General features: G+C 51.8%; 1 protein-coding gene across 1 annotated transcript in view; it reads left to right on the forward strand.

Moving 5' to 3' along the window:
• Positions 1-21,194, forward strand: part of LOC135326317 (olfactory receptor 14A16-like) — a 32,903-nt gene extending 11,709 nt beyond the window's left edge. The window contains exons 2-4 of the mRNA XM_064504198.1: positions 20,036-20,174; positions 20,379-20,902; positions 21,117-21,194. Coding sequence (XP_064360268.1) covers positions 20,036-20,174; positions 20,379-20,902; positions 21,117-21,194 — 741 coding nt within the window. The remainder of the gene's footprint in view (positions 1-20,035; positions 20,175-20,378; positions 20,903-21,116) is intronic.
• The last annotated feature ends 626 nt before the right edge of the window (positions 21,195-21,820 follow it).

The following is a 21,820-nucleotide window of genomic DNA, read 5'->3' on the forward strand; positions in this document are numbered from 1 at the left end:
CAACTAGAGCCCCACTCACTGTGAAGCTGAGACAGAAGCAGATTCCAGTGTTACAAGCAGGTAACGTAATTCAGTGCAGACGCTTAATTTAATGACATGGAAAGAGGCCTGCAGGGCCATGTCGGATGCTGGAGGAGTCCAGCACAACCACGTCTCTAGCACATACAGCATGGCACATTCAGGAAAACCATGTCCCTTTGGAGTTGCTGCTGGGCAAGTGCCCCAGGGCATCTTGGGTTTCTTATCTGTCCCCAGACAAATGAATCTCCAATACTGTCTTCGGGCACAGTCTCTACTGTCTGCATCCAAGTGTATTTCGTAAATGGGAGAGGCACATCACACCAAGGTCTCCACTCTAGCCTCTGCACTCTCAAACCCTTCTAGCTGTCCTCCCCTGAACCTCTGCTCACTCTGCCAGATGATATGAGCAGGGACTGGGCTAATGATGACCTCAGGGTCACTGGATCAAAGGATGTCCAGGCTGAGGGACTTCTTCAGTGGCACCTTGTCCTTCCTGGAGATTAGTTGAAGAAGTCTGTCACAGGTCCAATGGTGCTGCAGAGTCAGCTCAGGTAGTCAACCCCTCTCCTGGCATTCCTGCACAGCCCAGCTCTGTTTATCGCCCTGGCCTGGGGCACTGCAGGGTTTGCTCTCTGAGTGGGAACCTCCTTTCACCATTACATTGCCACCTGCTATCCATGCCAGCGTGTCACCACTTCCAATCAAAGCCTCTGCATACGCAAGGTCCTTGGTAACCTGTTTATCTGTAACAAATCTTCAGTCGGCACCACAGCTGAGATGCTGAAGCCAACACATATGCAAACACATGCAGCCTGGGGTGCAGGCAGCAGCAAATGGAGATGGACAAGCTGTCACAGGACTTCCACATGATTGGAATACCGGAGATGTAGTGGGATCACTCGCATGACTGGAGTCCTTCAATGGCAGGGTGCAAGTTCTTCAGGAGAGACCACCAGGGATCATCAGGAAGGGCATGCCCTATGTGTGAAGAGGCATCTTGGATGTATGGAACTATTCCATGGGATGGACCAAAGGAGGCAGCTCTGAAGGGCAGAGGAGTTCAGGAAAGCCAGCAGGTCACTAAGGACAGCATCCATCAGGCACAAGAATGCTCCAAATGAACAGTTTATAAAGCTGGTAGACATCTCTGGGGCCCAGCTTGGCTATACAGGGAGCTCCCACGTGATCTCCAGGGCAATAAGGCAGCCTACAGAAAAGGGAAGAAGGCAGAGGCTGCAAAGGAGGCATTTAGAAACACTGTCCAGCAAAGTAGGGATGGTGTTAAGGAAGCCAAAGCTCCTCTGGGACAGAGACACTTGCAGGGGATGTGAAGGACAGGAAGAAGAGCTGCTACTGCTTCAGTGACAGTAAAAGAATAAACAAGGAGATGTGGGCTCACTGCTGAAAGGGGCAGGGATTCTTGTAAAAGCAGATGTAGATAGGTGTGGGGAAGCCAAGTCCTTCCTGGCTTCAGCCTTCACCAGCAAGGTCTCCTGAGTTGTTGTGCCTTGATTCAGGAGTCCTGAGGAGAAAACCAACCTGCAGTGCCTAAGTCTCTAGAACTCAACCCATTCAAGTCTATGGGATTCGATGTCTGGCATCCATGGACATGGAGAGAGCTGGCTGGTATGACAGCAAGGCTGCTCTTTATCATCTTTGAAAGGTTGTGGAGATCAGGGGAGGTCCCAGTGAGCAGAAAAAGGAAGCCAGGTAAAGGTGGGGTATGCAGGGGTATACTCCACATCCCGTCCTGTTGGAAAGGCTCATCAGTGGGGCAGAACAACACGTGCATCAGGACAGGCAGAGACCTGACCAGCAGAGGAGTGACCCTGAGGAGAAGGCCGTGGACATTACGAGCGATGCCATATGAGCCAGTGATGTGTGCTCACAACAAATGAGGCCAGCTGCATACAGGACTGCATTAGGAAGAGCATGGCTACCCAGGCAAGGGCACTTCTTATCCCCCTCGACTCAGCACTGCTGTGGCCACGTCTGGAACAGTGTGTCCCAGTGTGGGCTGCCCAGTGCTGGAGGAATGGGGAGCAACTGGAGAGGGTCCAGAGGAGGTCTGCCAAGATGGGGATGGGGGCCTTAAGCACATGGCCTGTCTGGAGAGGTTGAGAGACCTGGGCTGCTGACGTAGAGGATAAGGCCAACATGGTAGTCACCTGTGACTGCCTGTGACAAGGTGGTTTCAGAGATGATGGAGCTTTTCTTGGTACTGGGAGGCAGCATAAGAGCCACAACTTGCATCTGGAGAGGTTCAGACTGCACTTCATGTAACAAGAATGTCACTCGTAGGGTAGTGCTGTGGTGCACCAGCACACCCAGAGGGACTCTGTGATCAGCCCCGGCTTTGTGTTTCAAGGAGCAGCCAGCAATGACAGAGGGACATCAGTAAAGGTGGGGAGATCCTGCAGTGAAAGCAAGGTGGGGAAGAATTTTGGGTGTCTACAGGCTGCAGGGAAACAGGTGCAGCTTTGGGACAGCTTAGGACAGCCTGCGATGGAGATGACAGAGGGCAATGCCAAGGCTGAAAGCCTCCAGAAGAACTGAGGTCTTTGTCCTCTTGGCTATGGCTAGTGTCTCTGCCACAGAGGCCTATGTGAAGATGATGTTACCTTATAGCACTGTGGCCTCGCTGCCTGCTCCCCTCCACGGAGCTGTACCGTGTCCTGTACTAGGCATTGCACACCTCCCCTACCCTGACACTGTCCCCAGCAAGAGCCCTGAACAACATGGGAGGGAAAGGATCACCCTACCCAGGGGCTGGCCGTGGGGCTTGGTCATTCTGCTTGATAATACACATCCAGGTTGACCTGGCATCAGAGCCACCTGCACATTGCCTTTGCCTCCCTGCAATCAGGGCCTCCAACTTTCTGCTGTAATCAGCCCCTGGGGAGGCTTTCTTGGTAATGGCCCTCACTGGGACTTGTTAACGCTCCAAGAAACTTGGAAACTTGGCTTATGACTTTAATTCTTGAGAAGTCTGTTCAGTCTCAGCGTCGGAGGTTCATGGGCTCAGCACTATATACCTTATGGGGCTCATTAAAATGCACAAACCCCTAAGGAGCCATGCCTCTTCCCAAAATTTTCTTCAGCTCTTCAATTCTTGTGTGGCTAATTGGAGAGGTTTCAGGAGTGTATTTACAAGAGGAAGATTTCAATGAGCACCAAAATAAAAAAAAAAAAAAAAAAGGATTTCTGCTTTCAAAGTTTTCCTTGTTTTCAGCTTACAAGCTAGAGTGATATCCACATTCTCCAACTGATACTGATCCAGAGTGTCTCCTAATGAAGTCTGCACATGTAGGAAAAGCAGCATCCTTGAGGTCAGACAATCATGGAAAAGATTCTGCCCCAGCCCTGCCATTTCTCTCATCAGCCACTGGGGACTTAGAGCACTCTTGGTGAAAAATCTAACCTTTTTCCACTCAAGGCTGTAGCTAAATGTTACAGCTCATGTGCACCAATTCCCGCCTGCTTTCAGTAGAGAACTAGCTACAAACAGACACAGAAGGATTTGTCTTAGTTGTGATCAAAGAAAAATGAACGTGATCCAGTGACATAATAAATAAAATGCACTCCTCAACTGTATGTCAAGTCCAAGTTGCCTCCAATGAGGTCCACAGTCTACAAGGAATAACCTTCCTTGAAATGTTTTCCCAAATAGATAGGAATGGGTGGATAGACACACAGTGAAGGATTTGGTTGAAGACACAATTAGACTCGTGAATCATGTCATCATGGGAAAACACAGACGTTTAATTAGAATTATTCAGTCCTTTCAGCTGACAAAAATGTTCTCATATGCTTCTTTCTTTTTTTTTTTCTTTTCTTTTTTTTTTTTTTTTAATGTTGAAAACAACTCTTCCCCTTTCCAGGCAGAGCTCAGGTGTCCAACCACAAGCACCCAGTGGCACTTGGAGAGGCCCTGGTGTCTCTGAGGCACCTGCCTGGGCCTGGCAGCTCTCGCAGGGGACCTGTGGGAGACCGGAGGCCCTTGGAGCTGCAGAGGGAGGCTGGGCAGAGGGGACCAGGGCACCTGCAATGGCACCACATGTCCATGACACTGTGACTGCATCACACCCCAGCTCTGAAAATCACTTTCAATTTCAGACAAAAAGATAATGCATCATCGCCCCAAAGACTAGTATACTGAAACAGAACAAATCAAGAAAGACAGTAAGAACACAAAAAAAATTAGAAGTTGGGAAGTATAACAACACATTTCTTTGCTTTAAATCTTTGTCTTAATTTCTACATTTTTTCATTGTTAATGTCATTTTCTAAACATTTCTGTTATAATCAGTCCTGCACCAATAAAGAAGATATTTTTGTGTCTCACACAAGGCCTGGTGCTCAGAAAACCATCCGTGCCCATGGCTGTCCATGCAACTCCTCACTCTTTGCAGAGAGTACATTGCACTTTGAGGTGTTGGGCTCTCTCGACTGATGAGGAAAGCAGGGTGACCAGCTTCGTCTATTTTTGGATGGCCAAAATTGCACAAATCCCAACATACCTGTGTTACCGTGACCTTTTAAAGGAGTCCTGAAAATATCTCGCCACAATCCCTTTTCATTCCCTGCACGGTCAATGAAGTGTGACTTCATTTTCAGGGACAACAGGGAGGAGGCTGATCTCACCCCATGCCAGACCCCACCAGTGAAAATGTCTCTGTCCGACCAAGTTGTCTGTACTTCCCTGTCCAATCAATGGAGGGAAATAGGTTTCTCAACTGAGGTGTTTGGAGATACTTTTCCTAATGAGAAGCTAAGGTCCTGTAGGAGCCGCCTCCAAAATTTCCAGCACCATGTGGGAACACAGCTATCCCAGGGCATCTCAGGCAGCAGCAACCTCTCTATGTGGGCAAATGAATCAAGCCCCAAAAGGAGAATCTAGTCACAAGCTGAAATCTTCTCCAAAAATAACTCGATGTGATAACTGACAAAAAAAATCCTCTTTTCAAAACTTCACACATTTTTACCATTGCTGAAGATTTTTTTTTTCTTTCCTCTTAATGGGCAGCATCACGTTCAGGCACTCCAGTAACCATGGCTATGAAGCATGGCAGGGACCAGGGTCCCAGATAAAGCTCTCAGGATGCTGTGTGTTCAGGACACATTTGCTCTTTTCTGGTGTATCATCTCTACCTTAAGCACCACAGACCGAGAAACCTTGCTGAGGACTTTTCAAAACAAAGAGCCTGCTTTGGTGCCTCAAGGAGGAAGGCTGCATCCTCTCCGCATAAGGTCCTACATCCTGCTTTTACAGAAAGAGCAACCCACAGTAGACATCAGTTTTGAGGCTCACCAAAGCATCTCAGCCTGTGGCCAGGCTTTGTGCTGTTTCATTCCACATGACTTTGATCTTGTCTTTAAAAATACCAAACCCCAAACCAAACCCCAGACGTCAGCTTCCTGCACAGGTCTGCCCAGTGCGGAGACCTGTCAGTGCAGGGGTGCAGAAGTGACCTCTCCAGGGCCCCCTTTTAGATTTTTCACAGCCTTTGGCACCACCTGGAGATATTCCTGAAGAATTAATCAGCAAGTCTTTGGCAAATACCTGGGGTGAAGGGAGCTGAGGGGAGGGGAAATCTATCTGCTCTCTCCCTGACTGTGCCATCTCCACGGCAGTGACCTGCTCAGTCCCCTGATGACACGAGCTGAGGTCACAGTGGGATGTGCTGCATCACAGGGAGGTCTCCCTGGGTCCACAGGAGTGTCCTCACTTCCCTGCGAGGCCCAGGAGCTGCTGGGCACTGCTCACGTGCTCCCCACTGCTGCCCGTCAGAGCCGCTCCCTGGCAAGGAGCCGGGATAACAGGAAGCAGGGGCATGCTGGGGCCCCTCAATGGCTGGCAGAGGAGCAGGGAGAGGAGTTTTGGGTGACGAGATGGGAAGAGCATCCTTTTTCCTTTCTCTCTGGATGGACAGAAGAGCTGAGGGCAAGGGGGCAAGTGAGATGGAGAACTGCTGGACCAAGACCATCAGCCCAGACCACAGTTCCTTGTTCTCAATACTCCTGCAGTTCTCCAAAGGTAAGGGCTTCGGGAGCACCTTCCTGAGGTGTTGCATAGAGACTGTTAACTGCAAAAACAGCTGTGGGTCCCGGGCTGTGGGAGTGGCTGGAAGGTGTGGGGGGGTGCCACAGGAGCCCTGCCTGAGGGTCTGGCCAGGCTCAGGGGACAATGTGGCAGCCAGGACTCCTGGGAGCCCCAAGGCTCCTGTGGGGCCAGCTCCATCTGCTTGTGGAGGCTGTGGGGCAATTCATGGCCAGGCTTCCCTGGGAGTGGGCCCCCTTTGGCATCTGGCTCTGGCAGGAAAGGGCTCCTGTGTCCTGGAGCTGGGGTGTCCGGCAGCTCCCGTGGGGCTCTCAAGACCATGCTGGAAATGCCCAAATGGGAAATCAAACCTTCACCTTGTAATAACCCCAAGGGGTCTACTTGTTTGGGAGAACCTCTCTTCTTTCCCCCAGATCCTTTTATGCTGCCAACTTGGCAGAACATGTTTTGGGCTCAGAGTTCTTGTCCTCAGGTGGCCATAACCCCTGTCCTCCTGCAAACTGGGGTCAGACCTCTGCACCCAAAAGACAGCCTGTTTGGGGGAGCAGCTTGGGAACAGGTCGGGGTGCCATCGCCACCCCACAAGTCCCTGCTGACCCCAAGCCTGTTTCTCTGAGCCGTGGGGGGCAGTGCTGGGGGGAGCCCAGCAGGGCCATCTCCCCCACCCCCTCCCAGCCCCACACCTCTGCTGCCCAGCACCGGCAGCCCCAGAGCTGCTCTGGCCCTGGCTGCCCTGAGGCCCCGGGGCTCCTCAGGGGGTGCCACAGGCAGGGGGCCGGGGCCCCAGGGGCCAGAAGGCTCTGCCCTGCCCTGCTGTGCCCGGGGGCAGCAGGATGCTGCCCATGGGCTCTGGCACCCTGGCCATGCCCAGGAGGACCACTTCTACCAGAGCAGCTGATAGGTCAGTATTTGATGCATGGTGGGGGAAGTCATAGTAAGGCAGCTGCTGTCTCAGAGGGTTAGAGGCCACTGACAGGCATATGGTTGTGAAGACGGCTGTGAGGTCATCTCTTCTGAGTACCCTATAGGCCAGCAGCAGGCCCCTGGCTGAAAAGTTGCTTGTGAGGTCACTGCAGACAGAGCAGCTGGCAGGCCAGCAGCTGGCACCTGGCTGGGAACTGACTTTGAGATCACACCTGTCCCAGCAGCATATAGGCCTGCAGCATGGGTTGGATATTGATGGTGAAATCTCTGGTTTCTAGTGTCTGTGTGCTATAGAAAATCCACCTCATCAAAACTGCAGCGAGCTTGTGAGACATTTCTCCAAGATCTGAGCCATATCTCTGCCCTTTCATGCCTCGAGGTAGGAAGTGACCAGGCGCAGGGCTGTGACTGGCTATTCGGAGGAAGTACTTGTTGCAAGCCCTTGGAGGACTACAAGCAAACGGAAGGGCTGGAGACGTGGCCTTTGTGCGTTTTGGGGCCTTTGCGGGTCCCCTAGCTGCTGCCATGTCTGGTTGTGTGCTCTTTGTGTCCCTGATGAGAAGGTGTGTGTTGGCTGGCAACCCTCTATGAGGTGAGGGGCAGGTGGTGCGGTTTGTCACAGTGGTGGGGTGCCCTGTGGTGGGAACGAGTGGTGGCCCCAGTGTCTTGGTGCTGCTCTGCGTGGGAGGAGGTGTCTGGAGAGAGCAGTGCTGTGCGTGGGGAGTGCCGCCAGGCTGGGGAGCTGGGGAGCCCTTGGAGGTGAGGAGGTGACTTGGCTCGCAGGGCCCAGGCTGCCCTGGTGGCGAGAGCCAGGGATGCTGGCAGCCTGCTGCCTTCTGTGTGCTGAGGTTCAGCCTTGAGTTTCCTCAGCTCTTGCCAGGATCTGCAGCCAGATATGCCACATAGACTGTGAAATACATAGAAATATGCAGCTTAGAGTATTTGGAGTACAAGAGGTCATCTTTCAGAAAGGTTTTCTTGGAGAACATTCTTGAAGTTAACACTTCTGAGATCTGTCAAACAGATTTTTTTTTAGGCTAGAGGCATAGCAGTTGCCTCTCTCTCCTTTTAGCAAAGGCTAAGAGGGGGAAACTGCCCATAGAGCTAACTGGTGCAGACACTCTTTTCTTCTCATGTGGCAGGACCCTAGAAACTCTTTGCTTATAATGCAGTAGTATCCCCCAACTAACCCTTACTTAACCATTTGAGTAACTCCCCTCCAATCCAGTGAACTATAGAGAGGATCTTGAGCTCTTCCTGCTGAAGGCCTCCCTGCTTTGGGGCTCTCTGCTGCTACCTGCACCCTGCGCACTGCCCTGGGCTCTGACACAGGACATCCAGGGTCTGACATCTAGCAGGAGGATGCAGAGAGCAGTTTAGATCATGTGGGACTTTTTTCACCCACACAGTTAACAAGGAAAGGGTCTTGCCACAGTGGAGTGCCCAGAAGCAGCCTTTCAAGCAGCAGTGCCACAGTCATTAGCTTTTAAAATGGGCAAAATAAGGAAAACTTCCAAAGACAAAGGATTTCCTCAGAAAATAACAGGACTTTAAAACCACTTCTCCCTGATGTGCAGTGACTGCAGTGAGTCGTGATGCTCAAGCACTTGCCTGCAAGTCAGCAGGAAATACTTCAGGGGTCACAGCTGAGAACCAGCTTGCAAAGCTGAAGTTGTTTTGTGCAGATAACTTGCAAGGCCCCTCAGAATTGTGTTCCTCACCTTTCCACATGCTCCTCTCTGCTCTAAGGGAGTCATTTCTGACCTGACAGTTCAGGTGTCCAACTCAGCTGAGCACGTTTTGCAGTGTGTCACTGAGCTGGTTGAGGCCTGCAGGTTCTGAAGCTCCTGCCTGATGAGCTCGGGCACAGCCTGGGTCTTAGCTCACTCGTGGACTGTTCTTTGCAAGTGAACCCCTGTGAGGTGAAATCCCAAGTGTGGATCTGAGGCTGATTTGGACAAAGGTGCCCTCTTGGCAGTGAGGTGTGGGTAAAAGCAAGTGAGGGTCAGTTCCTTCTGGAGTGGTGCAGGGCTGTCCCAGGAGGCCTTGCACACTGTAAAAAACCCATCTGGCTGGTAATAATCCATCATGCGCTGCTTTGGGAAGGTTGAGCTGCCAAAGCAAGCTTCCAGATAATGTCCATGGTGTGTCTGGGACACAGGGGCAGCACGCTGGGCTCAGAGAAGACCTAGGTGAGGAGCTGTGCACTGTTTGGTGGCAGGTCCACTCCAGAGGGCTAGTCCTGAGCAGGGTGGCCATGAGCCGTGCCTGCCAGTTTGCCAGCTGCAGGCTGGTGGGGTGGCTGCAGCAGAGGTGCCCTCACAATCAGCACCCAGATGGGTCCCTGTCACCTGCATCGCCCCCTCCCCTCCCCTGGGCTGTCACTTCTGCTGGGTGGGCTCTCTGAGGCACTGGGTGACATCACAAATCATTCCTTCTAGAGTGGTCTGGGCTGTCCCAGCAGATCTTGCACAATTCAATTCACCCACCCATTGTCAAACTGTACATTAGAGCCTACAGTATGACGCCTTCTTGGTAGAGCACTATAAAAAACCCCTCTGACTGCTAATAATCCATCATGTGCTACTTTGGGAAGGTCGAGCTGCCAACGCAAGCCTCCAGATAATGTCCATGGTGTCTCTGGGCTAGAGGGGCAGCACGCTGGGTTGGAGGAGACCCAAGTGAGGAGCTGTGCACTGCTCGGTGGCAGGACCGCTCTAGAGGGCGAGTCCTGAGCAGGGTGGCCGTGAGCCGTGCCTGCCTGCCTGCCGGCCGTGGGCTGGTGGGATGGCTGCAACAGAGGTGCCCTCACAATCAGCACCCAGATGGGTCCCTGTCACCTGCGTCACCCCCTCCTTTTCCCTCCCCAGGGTGGTCATTTCTGCTGGGTGAACTCTCTGAGGTGCTGGGTGACATCACAGTGCCTGCTGGCCAGCACATCTGCTGAGGGCCAATCAGGCAGCTGCAGTGGAAGTGGTCTCACAGTCAACACTGCAGCCATGTCCCCTTTGCCTGCCTTTCCCCATCCTCCTGCCTGTATATCATCTCTGGTGGGATGAGAGGTGGTGTGATTCTCTTCTTGTCCTCAGAATGGCTCCTACCAGAACCCAGCCCACGAGGTTCCACTACAAGAGTGACCTCATCACCAATACTGCAGATGTGTCACTTCTATGTTTTTTTCCCCTGCCCCTCTTCTGAGTTGTCCTCTCTTCCGGGCCCCACATGCAACATCCCAGCCATGTCCCTTTACTGGCACCTCCCTCTCCCCTGTCTCCGTGGAATTACATGCACATGGTGGGACAGCTCAAATGGCAGGATGAAACTGGGCTGCTGAGGAAGGCAGGCTGGGGTGGCAAGGAGGTGCAGGTGTGCTCTGTGCAAAGGGATGGCTGGAGTGCAGGGACCTTTGCCTTGGAGCAGGTGATGAGCCAGTCCAGACCTTGTAGGAAGGATAAGAGGACACAGCAGTCTGGGTGACATTCTGGTAGATGATTCAGCGCATTCAGGATCTGCTTGGCAGGATCCAACAGGAGACTTCCCTGGAGGTCAGAGGGGCCATGAGGCCTCTGTAAAGACAGAGTAGGCAGAGGAAGAGAGGACAGAGGGGCAGAAGGAGAGAGAGGAGACATGTCAATTTGAATACAGTAGTTTCTCAGAACAAGGTTTTTCCATTCAGAGTGTTGGTAGGAAATTTATCACATTGAATAACTGTACGTTTATATGAATATATACACTCACACGGAGTAATTACTGTAGTGTATGCATATGGTGCTGCCAATCAGAAGGAAAGAAATTATTCATTAGAATTGCTAAAGAATGTTTGAAGTTCTGAAAAAAAAGATTTGTTTCAGTTCTTGCATAGAGCTATTTCTGGCATAGGTTTCACCCAATGACGGGAACTTTACATTCAGGCCCTTCTAGACACATACAGAGGTCACTGCTGCCTGAGATGCCCTGTGTAGCTGTGTTCCTGTGTGACGCTGGGAAATGTGACCCAGGAACTATGGGAACCTTTCTGGAGCATTAGCTGGTCACCAGGAGAAGCATCTCCAGACCTCTCAGTGGGACAACTTTTTTCTTTCCATTGACTAGAAAGGGAAGTCCAGACAACTGGGTTAGCCAGAGACATCTGCACTGCAGGCGTCCGACATCAGATCAGATAATTCCCATCCCTGTTGTCACCTGAAATGGAGTCACACTTTATGACCATACAGGGAATGAAAAGAGAGAGTGGCTAGATGTGTAAGGACTCCTTCAAGATGTCACTGTAACACAGGAACATTGAGATTTGAGCAAATTAGGCCATCGATAATGAGAGCATTTTATTGAAGCTGGTCAGCCTGCTTTCCTCTATCAGCTGTGAGCAGGCGACACCTCACGCTACAGCTCACTGTGTGCAAAAAGTGAGATATGGCAAGGAAGATTGTGGGCAGGGAGTGGTTTGAGGGGCGCTGGACTTGTGCAAGACACAAAAATAGTATATTTAATAGTGTAGGCATTATTATAAAAGATATCTTCAGGAACTGTCAATAGAAATGAAAGAAGAAAGAAATTAAATAAACTACCTAAAGCAAAAAAAAGTTTTGTTACATCTTTCAGCTTTTGAAACATCTTTGTGTTCTTATTGAACTGGGAAAGAGATTTTCAGAGCTGGGGTGGGATGCAGTCACAGGGTCATGGACATGTGGTGCCATTGCAGGTGCCCTGGTCCCCTCTGCCCAGCCTCCATCTGCAGCTCCCAGGGGCTCCGGTCTCCTGCAGGTCCCCTGTGAGAGCTGCCAGGCCCAGGCAGGTGCCTCATAGACACCGGGGCCACTCCAAGGGCCACTGGGTGCTTGTGGTTGGACACCTGAGCTCTGCCTGGAAAGGGGAAGAACTCTTTTCAACATTAGAAAAAATATGAGCCCACTTTCATTAGCTCAGATGATTGACTAATTTTAATGTCAATGTTTTCCTGTGATGAAAGAGTGGAAATCTTCAGGAAGGGTGTTAATCTCAGGAGAAGAAATATTGATCTGCCCTTCACCTTGTGTTTCCACTGCTCTGTCTGTTACGCTGTGGATGTAATCTCTGTGCTCTCTCACATATTTCCACATGTCCTGATTAACTTGGTCATTTCTAAAGTCATCCGCATCAGACTTTCTGGGTGTACACACTTTCCATAGTTTCCCAGTTTTCCTCCTCCCCTTGTTCTTTATCATTCAGATGCCTCTCAACTCTCCAGTTGCTGCTCTGAGCTTCTGGGAGTCTGAAGCTTGCCTCATCCTTCAGCAGTCTTATTGTCTCTTTAGCCAGCTTCTTTGTTCTCTTTCTTGTCTATCCTTTCCTATCTATCTGTCGAAAACATTTCAAGGAAGGTTATGTCTTGTGGGCAGTGGAGCTCACTGGAGGCAGCTTGGACTTGACATAGAGTTGAGGAGTGTCTTTTATCTTTTATTAAACTGTTTCAAACTTTATTTTTCTTTGATCGCAATTAAGACAAACCCTTCTGTGTCTGTTTGCAGCTAGTTCTCTAAGGAAAGCAGGTGGGAATTGGTGCACATGAGCTGTAACCTTCAGCTACAGACTAGAGAGGAAAAAGCTGAGATTTTAACCAGAGTGCTCTAAGTCCCCAGTGGCTGATGAGAGAAATTGCAGGGCTGGGGAGCTGGAGAGGAAATTTGTCCATACGTGTCTCCTATCCAAATTACTGTTTTTCCTACATGCCCAGACTTCATTCAGAGATCCAGTGGGTCAGTGTGAATTGGAGAATGTGGGTACCGCTTATTCTGAAAACTGAAAAATAAAGAAAGCTTCAGAAGCAGACATTTTTTCCTGTTCAGGTGCTCATTGAAATCTGCCTAATTTCAATACTCTCCTGAAAGCTTCCCACTTAGCCACACAAGACTTGAAGAACTGAAGAAAATTATGGAAACAGGCATTGGTCCTTAGGGATTTTGGTATTTTCATGACCCCTCGAGTGTATTTGGTGCTGAGCCCATGAACTGCAGATGCTGAGAAGAGGCTGAAGAAACCTCTCCAGAAGTTAAAGTCAGAAGCAAATCCCAAGTTTCTTGGAGTGTTAACAGGTCCCACTGAGGGCAGTTACCAAGAAAGTCTCCCCAGGGTCTGATTAGAGCAGAAAGCTGGAGGCCCTGATTGCAGGTAGGCAAAGGCAATGTGCAGGTGGCTGTGATGCCAAGTCAACCTGGATGTGTGTTGTCAAGCAGAGCAGCCAGGCACTGACAGCCAGCCCCTGGGTAGGGTGATGCTTTCCATCATGCTTTGCTCAGGGCTCTTCCTGGGGGCAGTGTGTGGGTGGGGGTGTGCAATGCCGAGTGCTGGACCATGATACGGCACCTTGCTGGGCTCCCAAGGGACAAGGAGGCAGCAAGGCCACAGTGCTTTAAGGAATGGTGTCTTCTGGTGGGTCTCAGTGGCAGAGACTCCATCCAAAGCCAAGAGGAGAAAGACCTATCTATGTCGGGAGATTTCAGCCTTGGCAGTGCCCTTGGCCATCTCCACCTCAGGCTGTCCTATGCTTTCCCACACCTGTGCCTGTTTCCTTGCAGACTGTAGACACCCAACCTGCTTCCCCACCTTGCTCTCACCCCGGGGTCTCCCGACCTCTCTTGATGTCTTCCTGTCCTCACTTGCTTTTCCTTGAAACACAAAGCCAGGCTGATCGTGGAGTCCCTCTGGGTGACCTATTGTACCACAGCAGTACTCTATGAGTGACATTTTCTTTTCCTAATGTCACATCTAAGCGCCACAAGCTGCTGCTTGTGGCTTTTTCTCCTTCTTATGCTGTTTCCCACTCCTAAGATAAGCTTGATCATCTCTGAAACCACCCTTCAAGCAGTCACAGGCTCCTACTCTACTGCCCTTTGCCTGCACTTCAGCAGGCTGAAGAAGCCCAGTTCCCTCAACCTCTCCTCATGGACGGGTTTATTCCCCTGCTAGGCCCAGGACTTGACACTTCTCTTAAATCTTTATGAGGTATCTGTTGTCTGAATCACCCGACTTTCTCAAGAGCCTTCGGGACTGAAGTGCCTCTGTATGAAAATAAAACAAAACAAAACAAAAAAACAGTGCCAATGAGTTAAGGGTAAGCAGGCGTGGGGTGGGCTGTATGGGAAGGGATCAGGATGGTAAAAGAGACAGACTTAAAAGGGGTGGAAAAAGGAAGCTAAAAGTGAAGCAAAGGATGGATCAGGGCTGTCTTGGGGATTCCTGCCAAGAAGCCCTGCATCTGAACAATTCTGCCTGGAGGAGCACAAGAAAGGTGGCCTAATTCCACTGTCACAGGGAACCAGCGTCCTTTCCCTGACGTCAACAAGAGAAGATCGAGAGTGGGAAGAATCACAGACTCCTTCAGGGTGGAAGGGACCTCAGGAGGTCTCTAGCCCAATCTCCTTGCTCACAGCAGGGTCAGCTCTGCGGTCAGACTAGCTTGCTCTGGCCTTCCTCCAGTCTGGTCTTGGAAACCTCCAAGGCAGGAGGCTGCACAGCCTCTCTGGGCAACCACTTCCAATGCTTGACCATCCCTGCAGTGGAAAAGCTTTTCCTTATGTCCTGCATGAATGTCTCTTCTTTCAGCCAATGCCCATTGTCTCTTGTCCTCCCACCATGCACCCTGGTGAAGAGCCTGGCTCCATGTTGTTGATGACCTCCTCGTAGCCATTGGAAGGCTGCTGTGAGATCCCTCCAAAGCCATCTCTTCTCCAAGTTGAACCAGCCCCATTTCCTCTCAGAGCAAGTGCTCCAGCTCCTTGGCTACTGTGAGGATCCTTGGCTGAATTTGCTCCCAGTTATCAGCCTCTCTCTTGTTCTGGGAACCCAACACTGGATGCAGTATTCTCAAGGTGGTCTAATGAATAGAAGGTGATCATCATTCCCCTCGACCTCCTGGCTGTGCTCCTGGTCAGACAGCCCACAATGCTTCTGGCCTTCTTTGCTGCCAGGCAACACTGCTGGCTCATGCTTTGCCTCTGTCCACCAGGACCCTCAGGTCCTTTTCACCAAAGTGAGGCTGAACTGCCTGCAGCTCCCCAGGTTGCCCTTGTGGCCTTTTTTGAAGAGGGATGCAACATTTGCCTTTCTCCAGTCTTGGGGACTTCACCCCATCTCCACAACCTTTCAGAAATGGTGGTGAGTGGCCTTGCAGTGACAGCAGTCAGCTCTCACAGCATCCTCGTATGCAGCTCACCCAACCATCCAACAACTTGTGTAGTTTGAGTTCTCACAAGGATTCCCTCACTAACCTCATCCACCGTTGGCTGCTTTTCTCCTCTGGAGTCCTGACTCAAGGCACAACAGCCCAGGAGACCTTGCTTGTGGAAAGGGAAGCTAACCATGGGTTGAGTTCCTCAGACCTCTCTGCATCTGCTGCTACAAGATTCCCTGTCCCATTTAGCAGTGAGGCCACATTTTCCTTTTTATTCCTTGATGCTTACTGGAGCAATAGCAGCTCATCTTCATGCCCTTGACAACTCCTGCAAGTGTCAGTCCTAGGGGAGCTTTTTCCTCCCTAACACCATGTCTATGATGCTGGACAATATTTCTAAATTCCTCCTTTGCCTCTCCCTTCTTCCCCCTGCTGTATGCTGCCCTAATACCCTGGGGCTAAGCCATGAGTTCCCTGTTTAGCCAAGTTGGTCCCCTGAGGTGTCTGCTAGTTTTAGCGAGTAGCGGGATGGCCCATCCTTGTGCTTGGCAGGTCTGTCCTTAAAGACCTGCTGGCTTTGCTGAGCTCCTGGGCCTCTGAGAGCTGCCTCCCATGGCATCCCCCACCAGTCCCCTGAACAGCCCAGGAAGTCTGCTCCTCTGAAGTCCAGGGTCTGTACTTTGCTACTGTCCTTCCTCACTCCCCTCAGGATCTGGGACTACACGTTTTCAGGGTCATGGTAGGCCAGGCTGACACTTATTATCCCATCCCTGATCAGTTCCTCCCTGTCTCAAATTTCCAGATACAAGAAGGCATCACCCTTATCGGCTCATCTGGCAGCTGTGCAAAGAAGTTATCCTTGATGCCCTCCAGAAACCTCCTGGCCTGCTTGCACTCTGTGGTTTGCCCTTCCAGTTCATGTCAGGGGGATTAAAGTGTCCCCTTCAACAACCAGGGCCTGTGATCGACAGACTTTCTCACACTGCTTATAGGAGACTGCATCCACCCCCTTACCTGATTAGGTGGTCTTTAGCTTCCATCATGATGTCACTCTTACTGTGATGCTCACCCACAAGCACCCACCCAAACCCTTGTCCATCCCATGCAAGAGCTCCACACACCCGAGCTGCCCCTTCAGACAACAGACATCCCCCCTCCTCATCTTGCCTGACAGTCTCTCCTGAAGAGATTGTACCCTACAAGCATCACCCTCCAATCCTGTGAGTGATCCCACCATGTCTCAGTCATTCCAATGATGTTTCAGACCTCTGACAGGTTGTGCACTTCCAGCTGTTCCTGTGTGTACCCCAGGATGCATGCATTTGCATACATTTGGGCTGCAGAGCCTCAGCTGTGGCACAGAGCGCAGACTGGTCATGGTGAAACCTGTTACCAAGAGCCAAAGACACCGTGTGTGCAATGGCCTCACTTCAGAGCAGAGACATGCTGGCATAGATAGCAGGTGGCAATGTAATGGTGAAAGGAGGTTCCCACTAAGAGAGCAAACCCTGCAGTGCCCAAGGCCATCGGCAAAACAGAGCTGGGCTGTGCAGGAATGGCAGGAGAGGGGTTTGCTGCCTAAGCTGATTCACAGTAGTGGGCATCTAGTGCCCTTTGAGATGGCCCGGGAAATTCCCCATCTGGCCCCCACCGGAGGCTCCAAAAGGATGAGTGTCACAGTCACTCCAACAAAGGAAGCGGACACTGGCACATGCCTTGAACCATCTCTGCCTCTTCACATGTGGCCAGGTGTTTGTGTCTGGGCAACTGACTCTCACTCTCCATCTCCACTGATTCCAATGGGAGTTTAGACAAGGAGCTCATGGACAGATCTCTCTGTTGTGCACGCTTCAGCTTGGGCAAGGGGAATCTCAGCTCCTGTGTGTTTGTGGATATAATGGGAGGGATCTGAATCCCACTGCAGCCCAGAGCCTTCTAAACCATCATGAGATGCCCAGATTGACTCATCTGAATCAATACCTGAACCCTGGCATCAATGAATCCCTTCTTGTCTCTGTCTAGGTGTCCTGCCCAGTGAAGACATGGGAAGAGGGGCTTCCAGAGTGGGACATTTCCACCTCTTGCAAATAACCATCCTCTGATGAGACAAATTGCAATGCTGGAATCAGTCTTCCTTCAGTGCTTAGAGAGGGACCATCGGTGATTATTTTAGTTTATTGCAGTGAACATTTCCCAGGAGGAGGGAGCACAAGGGACAGAGACATTGGTGTCTGCAGCTGGGCCTCTGCTCCTGAGTGGGGCCAGGCTCCTGGGATGGAGGGAGCTCATGGCAACCTGGCAGCACTGCCCAGACACAGCTGTGTGCAGGAGCAGCTCCTCTGCCAAGAGCAGCAGGACTGCGGGCACTGCCTGCTGCTGCTGACATGAGCTGAGAGAAGGCAGAGAGAAGTGGAAGGCAGTGTGGAGTGGGAGGACAGAGGAGAGCTCACTGCAGGAGAAATCTTCACAGCCCTTTGCATGGTAAGTCTCTGGCTGCAGGGCAAAGCTACTGAGGTTCCTGGAGGGGTCTTCTGAACTCAGCCCAGACCATGGCTGACTGGATTTTTAATGCTCTCTCTCCTGGGTTATCCAGGGCATAGCAGGAGGAGGGGCATCAGAGCAGGGATTCCCTGACACACCATCACAGGGACAGGACATTCTGCTACCTCCTTCCAGAGATCCTGCAGCAGTGTGCTGCTGGGGTGGGCACCCAGGTCTCCACAGGGCAGTGAGTCAGAGCAGCATCCCTGTGCCCCAGGGTGCTGTGTGCCCAGGGCAGTGACTCTGCCGCCTGCAAGGGTCAGCACTCAGCCTGCCTGGGGAGCTCCCCATGACGCTGCAGGGAGAAGCTCTGGGTGGGAGGACTGACCCTGGCCAGGCAGGTTCATTTGTGGGTCAAGGATGCTCCCACCTCTAGCTCATGCACAGGACATGTCCAGGGGGTCTTTTCAAGAGGCAGATTAAGAGAAGGGCTACTCCCAAGGGAAGGAGCTTTCCTTCTGGTGTCTCTGCTTTCCGTTTTCTCCCTAATTTTGGCAGGGAGAAAAAAGGAGAGTTTTCTTTTTTAGCAAGGAACTGGGACTCACACACCTCCCCTCTCAGAGATCAGGAGGTCTGGGAGAAAGCTCAGCAAACCCCTTCAACCCCACCTCCACCTACAGACAGCATTGGCATCACCTGTGTGGTCTGCCTGGGGTTTATGTTACCTGCTCCTTACGAGCTGTAGGCACAGAGACGCCTCTGGACAGTGCACTGTCCCGGCAGGTTTCTGTCAGGCAGATCTGAGCACACAAAAGGTGTGACGCGGTCTGTGAGCACTGCCTGGGAAAAGATGTTGGGAGACAGAAAGGTGCCAGCAGGGACTGCTCCAGGCAGCAGAGCCAGGCAGGGAAGGAGAGGGAACTGCTAACAGAATCATCGTGGGAGGATGGATTTGGGCAAGTCATGGTCAGTCCCTCCAGGGCAAGCACATTGCACTGAGCAAGCCCCCCATGTCTCTGCTCCCGCCCAGCAGAGCCTCTGCCCTGACAGCCATGGAGTCCAGGCCATGAGTCACGTCCTCTGCAGCCAGACCTCCAACAGAGGAGAGGGGCATCTCTCCTGCCAGGGGCCCATTTAGCGCTGCCCAGCAAAGGGGCTGAGCGTGACTGCCCTGCAATGTCACCTTCTGCCAGGTGGCATGCCCAGCAGGGTAAGGTGAAGGCTTTCCCAAGTGTCCCTCTGCCTCTCTCCTTGCCTCCCTTGGCAGCAGGATCATGGTATTGCTCCTTCTTCCCTCTCCTGTCCATGCTGCTCCTGTTCTTCTCTCAGGCTGTCCAGGGTGGACGGGTTTTCAGCTGCAGTTCAGACACCACCACTGCGAGTTGGGCAGCAGAGGGGTCTGCATGGAAGTGAGGGGTCCACAGCCCCCTCCTAAGCAGTGCAGCTCCAGGAAATGCAGTCTGTGGGGTTGGGAAATGAGCTGATCCTCCCTTAAGGAGAGCCCATCTTCAGTCCTCATGGTCCTTTGACTGTTTCCCTGTGGTGTCCTGCCAGGCTGCGAGCTGCCCTCCAGAAAGGCACTGCTGTCTCATAGCGTATCTGTGATATCTGAGAGACTGTGAAGACAGTACAGAGATGCAGAGAGTATGGAGATGATGGTGGGAGGCTGTATATAGGCATCTGAAAAGAACCTGGTGTGTCCTTGGCTAGAAGGGGAGTGTGGAGACCTCCCTCTGGTGCCTGGAGAAAAGGTGAGAAGGTTGGAGACCAGCACTTTGAAAGTGGAGTCCTCTGCTCTCAGCAGTGGCTGGTTTCCTTTTAGGGCAACATATAAGTGCGATCGTCCACCAGCTCAATGAGGTGGGAGCACAGGACAGCTGGGAACAAGACTAATAGACAGACTAGCTGTCCTCATGCTGCAAGAAGGGACAGTGAATCCGTTTTCTTCAGGACTCACAGGAGAAATGCCAAGGATTTCTACCTTCGAGGAATACTCCCCAGGGGTGACAAGGACATCTCAAAGAAAATAAGAAATCCCTAAAACTCTGTTCCTCAAACCTCATTCTTTAGAATGGGGAGTGAAGATGCTGGAAAGCCCTTCTACATGATGGGTGGATTTCAGCTGACAGAAATGGTGAATGTCAGAGCTAGTCACCCCCATTCCTCCATTTCCACTGCTGTACAGCAGGACTGACTCCTCTGGAGCCCATGGGCAGTGGCCCCTGCTCCTCACAGCAGCACACTCAGCCAGTGCAAAGTGGAGCTGAAGCAAGGGAGATGCACAAAGATCCTCTCAGTAAAGAGACAGGCAATGTGGGGAGTTGTATGGGAACTGCAGCAACTGGGGTTCTTTGCTTGAAAAGTCCCTCCTAACTTCTGAATGTCTTTTCTTCTTTGGACAGTCCCCCATGCCCGGACATAGCAGAATGTCCAACAGCAGCTCCCTCAATGAGTTTCTCCTCTTGCCATTTTCAGACAAGCCGGAGCTGCAGCTCTTGCACTTCTCGCTCTTCCTGGGCATCTACCTGGCTGCCCTCCTGGGCAATGGCCTCATCATCACAGCTGTAGCCTGCAACCACCACCTCCACACCCCCACGTACTTCTTCCTCCTCAACCTCTCCCTCCTCGACCTTGGCTCCATCTCCACTACTGTCCCCAAATCCATGGCCAATTCCCTGTGGAACACCAGGGCCATTTCCTACTCAGGATGTGCTGCTCAAGTCTTTCTATTTGTATTCTTGTCAGGAGGAGAGTATTCTCTCCTCACAGTCATGGCCTATGACCGCTTTGTTGCCATCTGCAAACCCCTGCACTATGGGACCCTCATGGGCAGCAGAGCTTGTGTCAGAATGGCAGCAGCTGCCTGGAGCAGTGGTCTTCTCTATGCTGTGCTGCACACTGCCAACACATTTTTAATACCACTGTGCCAAGGCAACACAGTGGACCAGTTCTTCTGTGAAGTTCCCCAGATCCTCAAGCTCTCCTGCTCAGACTTCTACCTCAGGGAAGCTGGACTTATCATGGTTAGTCTTTGTTTAGCTTTGGGGTGTTTCATTTTCATTGTGGTGTCCTACGTGCAGATCTTCACTGCTGTGCTGAGGATCCCCTCTGAGCAGGGCCGGCACAAAGCCTTTTCCATGTGCCTCCCGCACCTGGCCGTGGTCTCCCTGTTTGTCAGTACTTCATTTTTTGCCTACCTGAAGCCCCCCTCCATCTCCTCCCCAGCTCTGGATCTGGTGGTGGCTGTTCTGTACTCGGTGGTGCCTCCAGCACTGAACCCCCTCATCTACAGCATGAGGAACAAGCAGCTCCAGGATGCCCTGAGGAAACTGGTTCAGCTGGTACTAGTTCAGCAGCAATGAGCTGCCCATCTCTCTTCACAAGCAGTTCCCAGTTTATCTCAGGCAACTCTTGTGCTTTGGGAGTTCTGTCTGTGATAGCCATTTTTGTGCACAAATGTCTGAATTTCTCCCACTTCTCCAGAGGCGCAAACCTCGTCTGTCTACCCCAGAGGCCTTCTATAAATCTGCCAACCACTGTCAGAGCTGGCCTCCCAAGTAGCATTGCTGTAATAAAAGAGGATCTCCTTAGTCCTGTGCCTGAAGGATGGGCTCTTCTTCCCAAGCTGGAGCTGAGAATACACCCAGCGAATTGCACCTGAAAAGGCCTTGTTGCCATGCCTGGGTTTTGCATGGGCTAAGGGGGATGCACTCATAGGGTGATGTGTTGTGGTGCCCAATGGGTGCCCAGTACCCCTGGAGAGGGTGGGTGCTCAAGAGGTCTCTGCTGGGGACTGTCCCATGTATTAGAGGGCTGGTGACAGATGCCCATCCCTCTGGACGGAAATATTAGGCACCTGGAGAGCACAGGGCATCTCCAGGGCAGCGTGTGCCTGGAGTGGGCAGTGAGAGGAGACTCCCCAAACCAAGTGGAGTCACCCAAAGGTGAAGGGCCAAACAGAGGAATGCACCACATCAGGGCTCTGCAGTCTCAGCAGAGGGAGTGGGCTGGGTCTAATGACACCCCTGAACACCTCCTGAGCAATGTGAAATGCCCTGTGATTGCTCCAAGCATCCTCCACAGCCACAGACCCTGGGGAGGGTTTGTCAGGTGCCATGATGCTGGTCCAGCTGGGTCTGCCCTCACCAGCATGACCAGTGCGGAGACACCCCAGGACCCCACAGCCC

The sequence above is a fragment of the Dromaius novaehollandiae genome, unplaced genomic scaffold (genome assembly GCF_036370855.1).
Source record: "Dromaius novaehollandiae isolate bDroNov1 unplaced genomic scaffold, bDroNov1.hap1 HAP1_SCAFFOLD_27, whole genome shotgun sequence".
NCBI lineage: Eukaryota > Metazoa > Chordata > Aves > Casuariiformes > Dromaiidae > Dromaius > Dromaius novaehollandiae.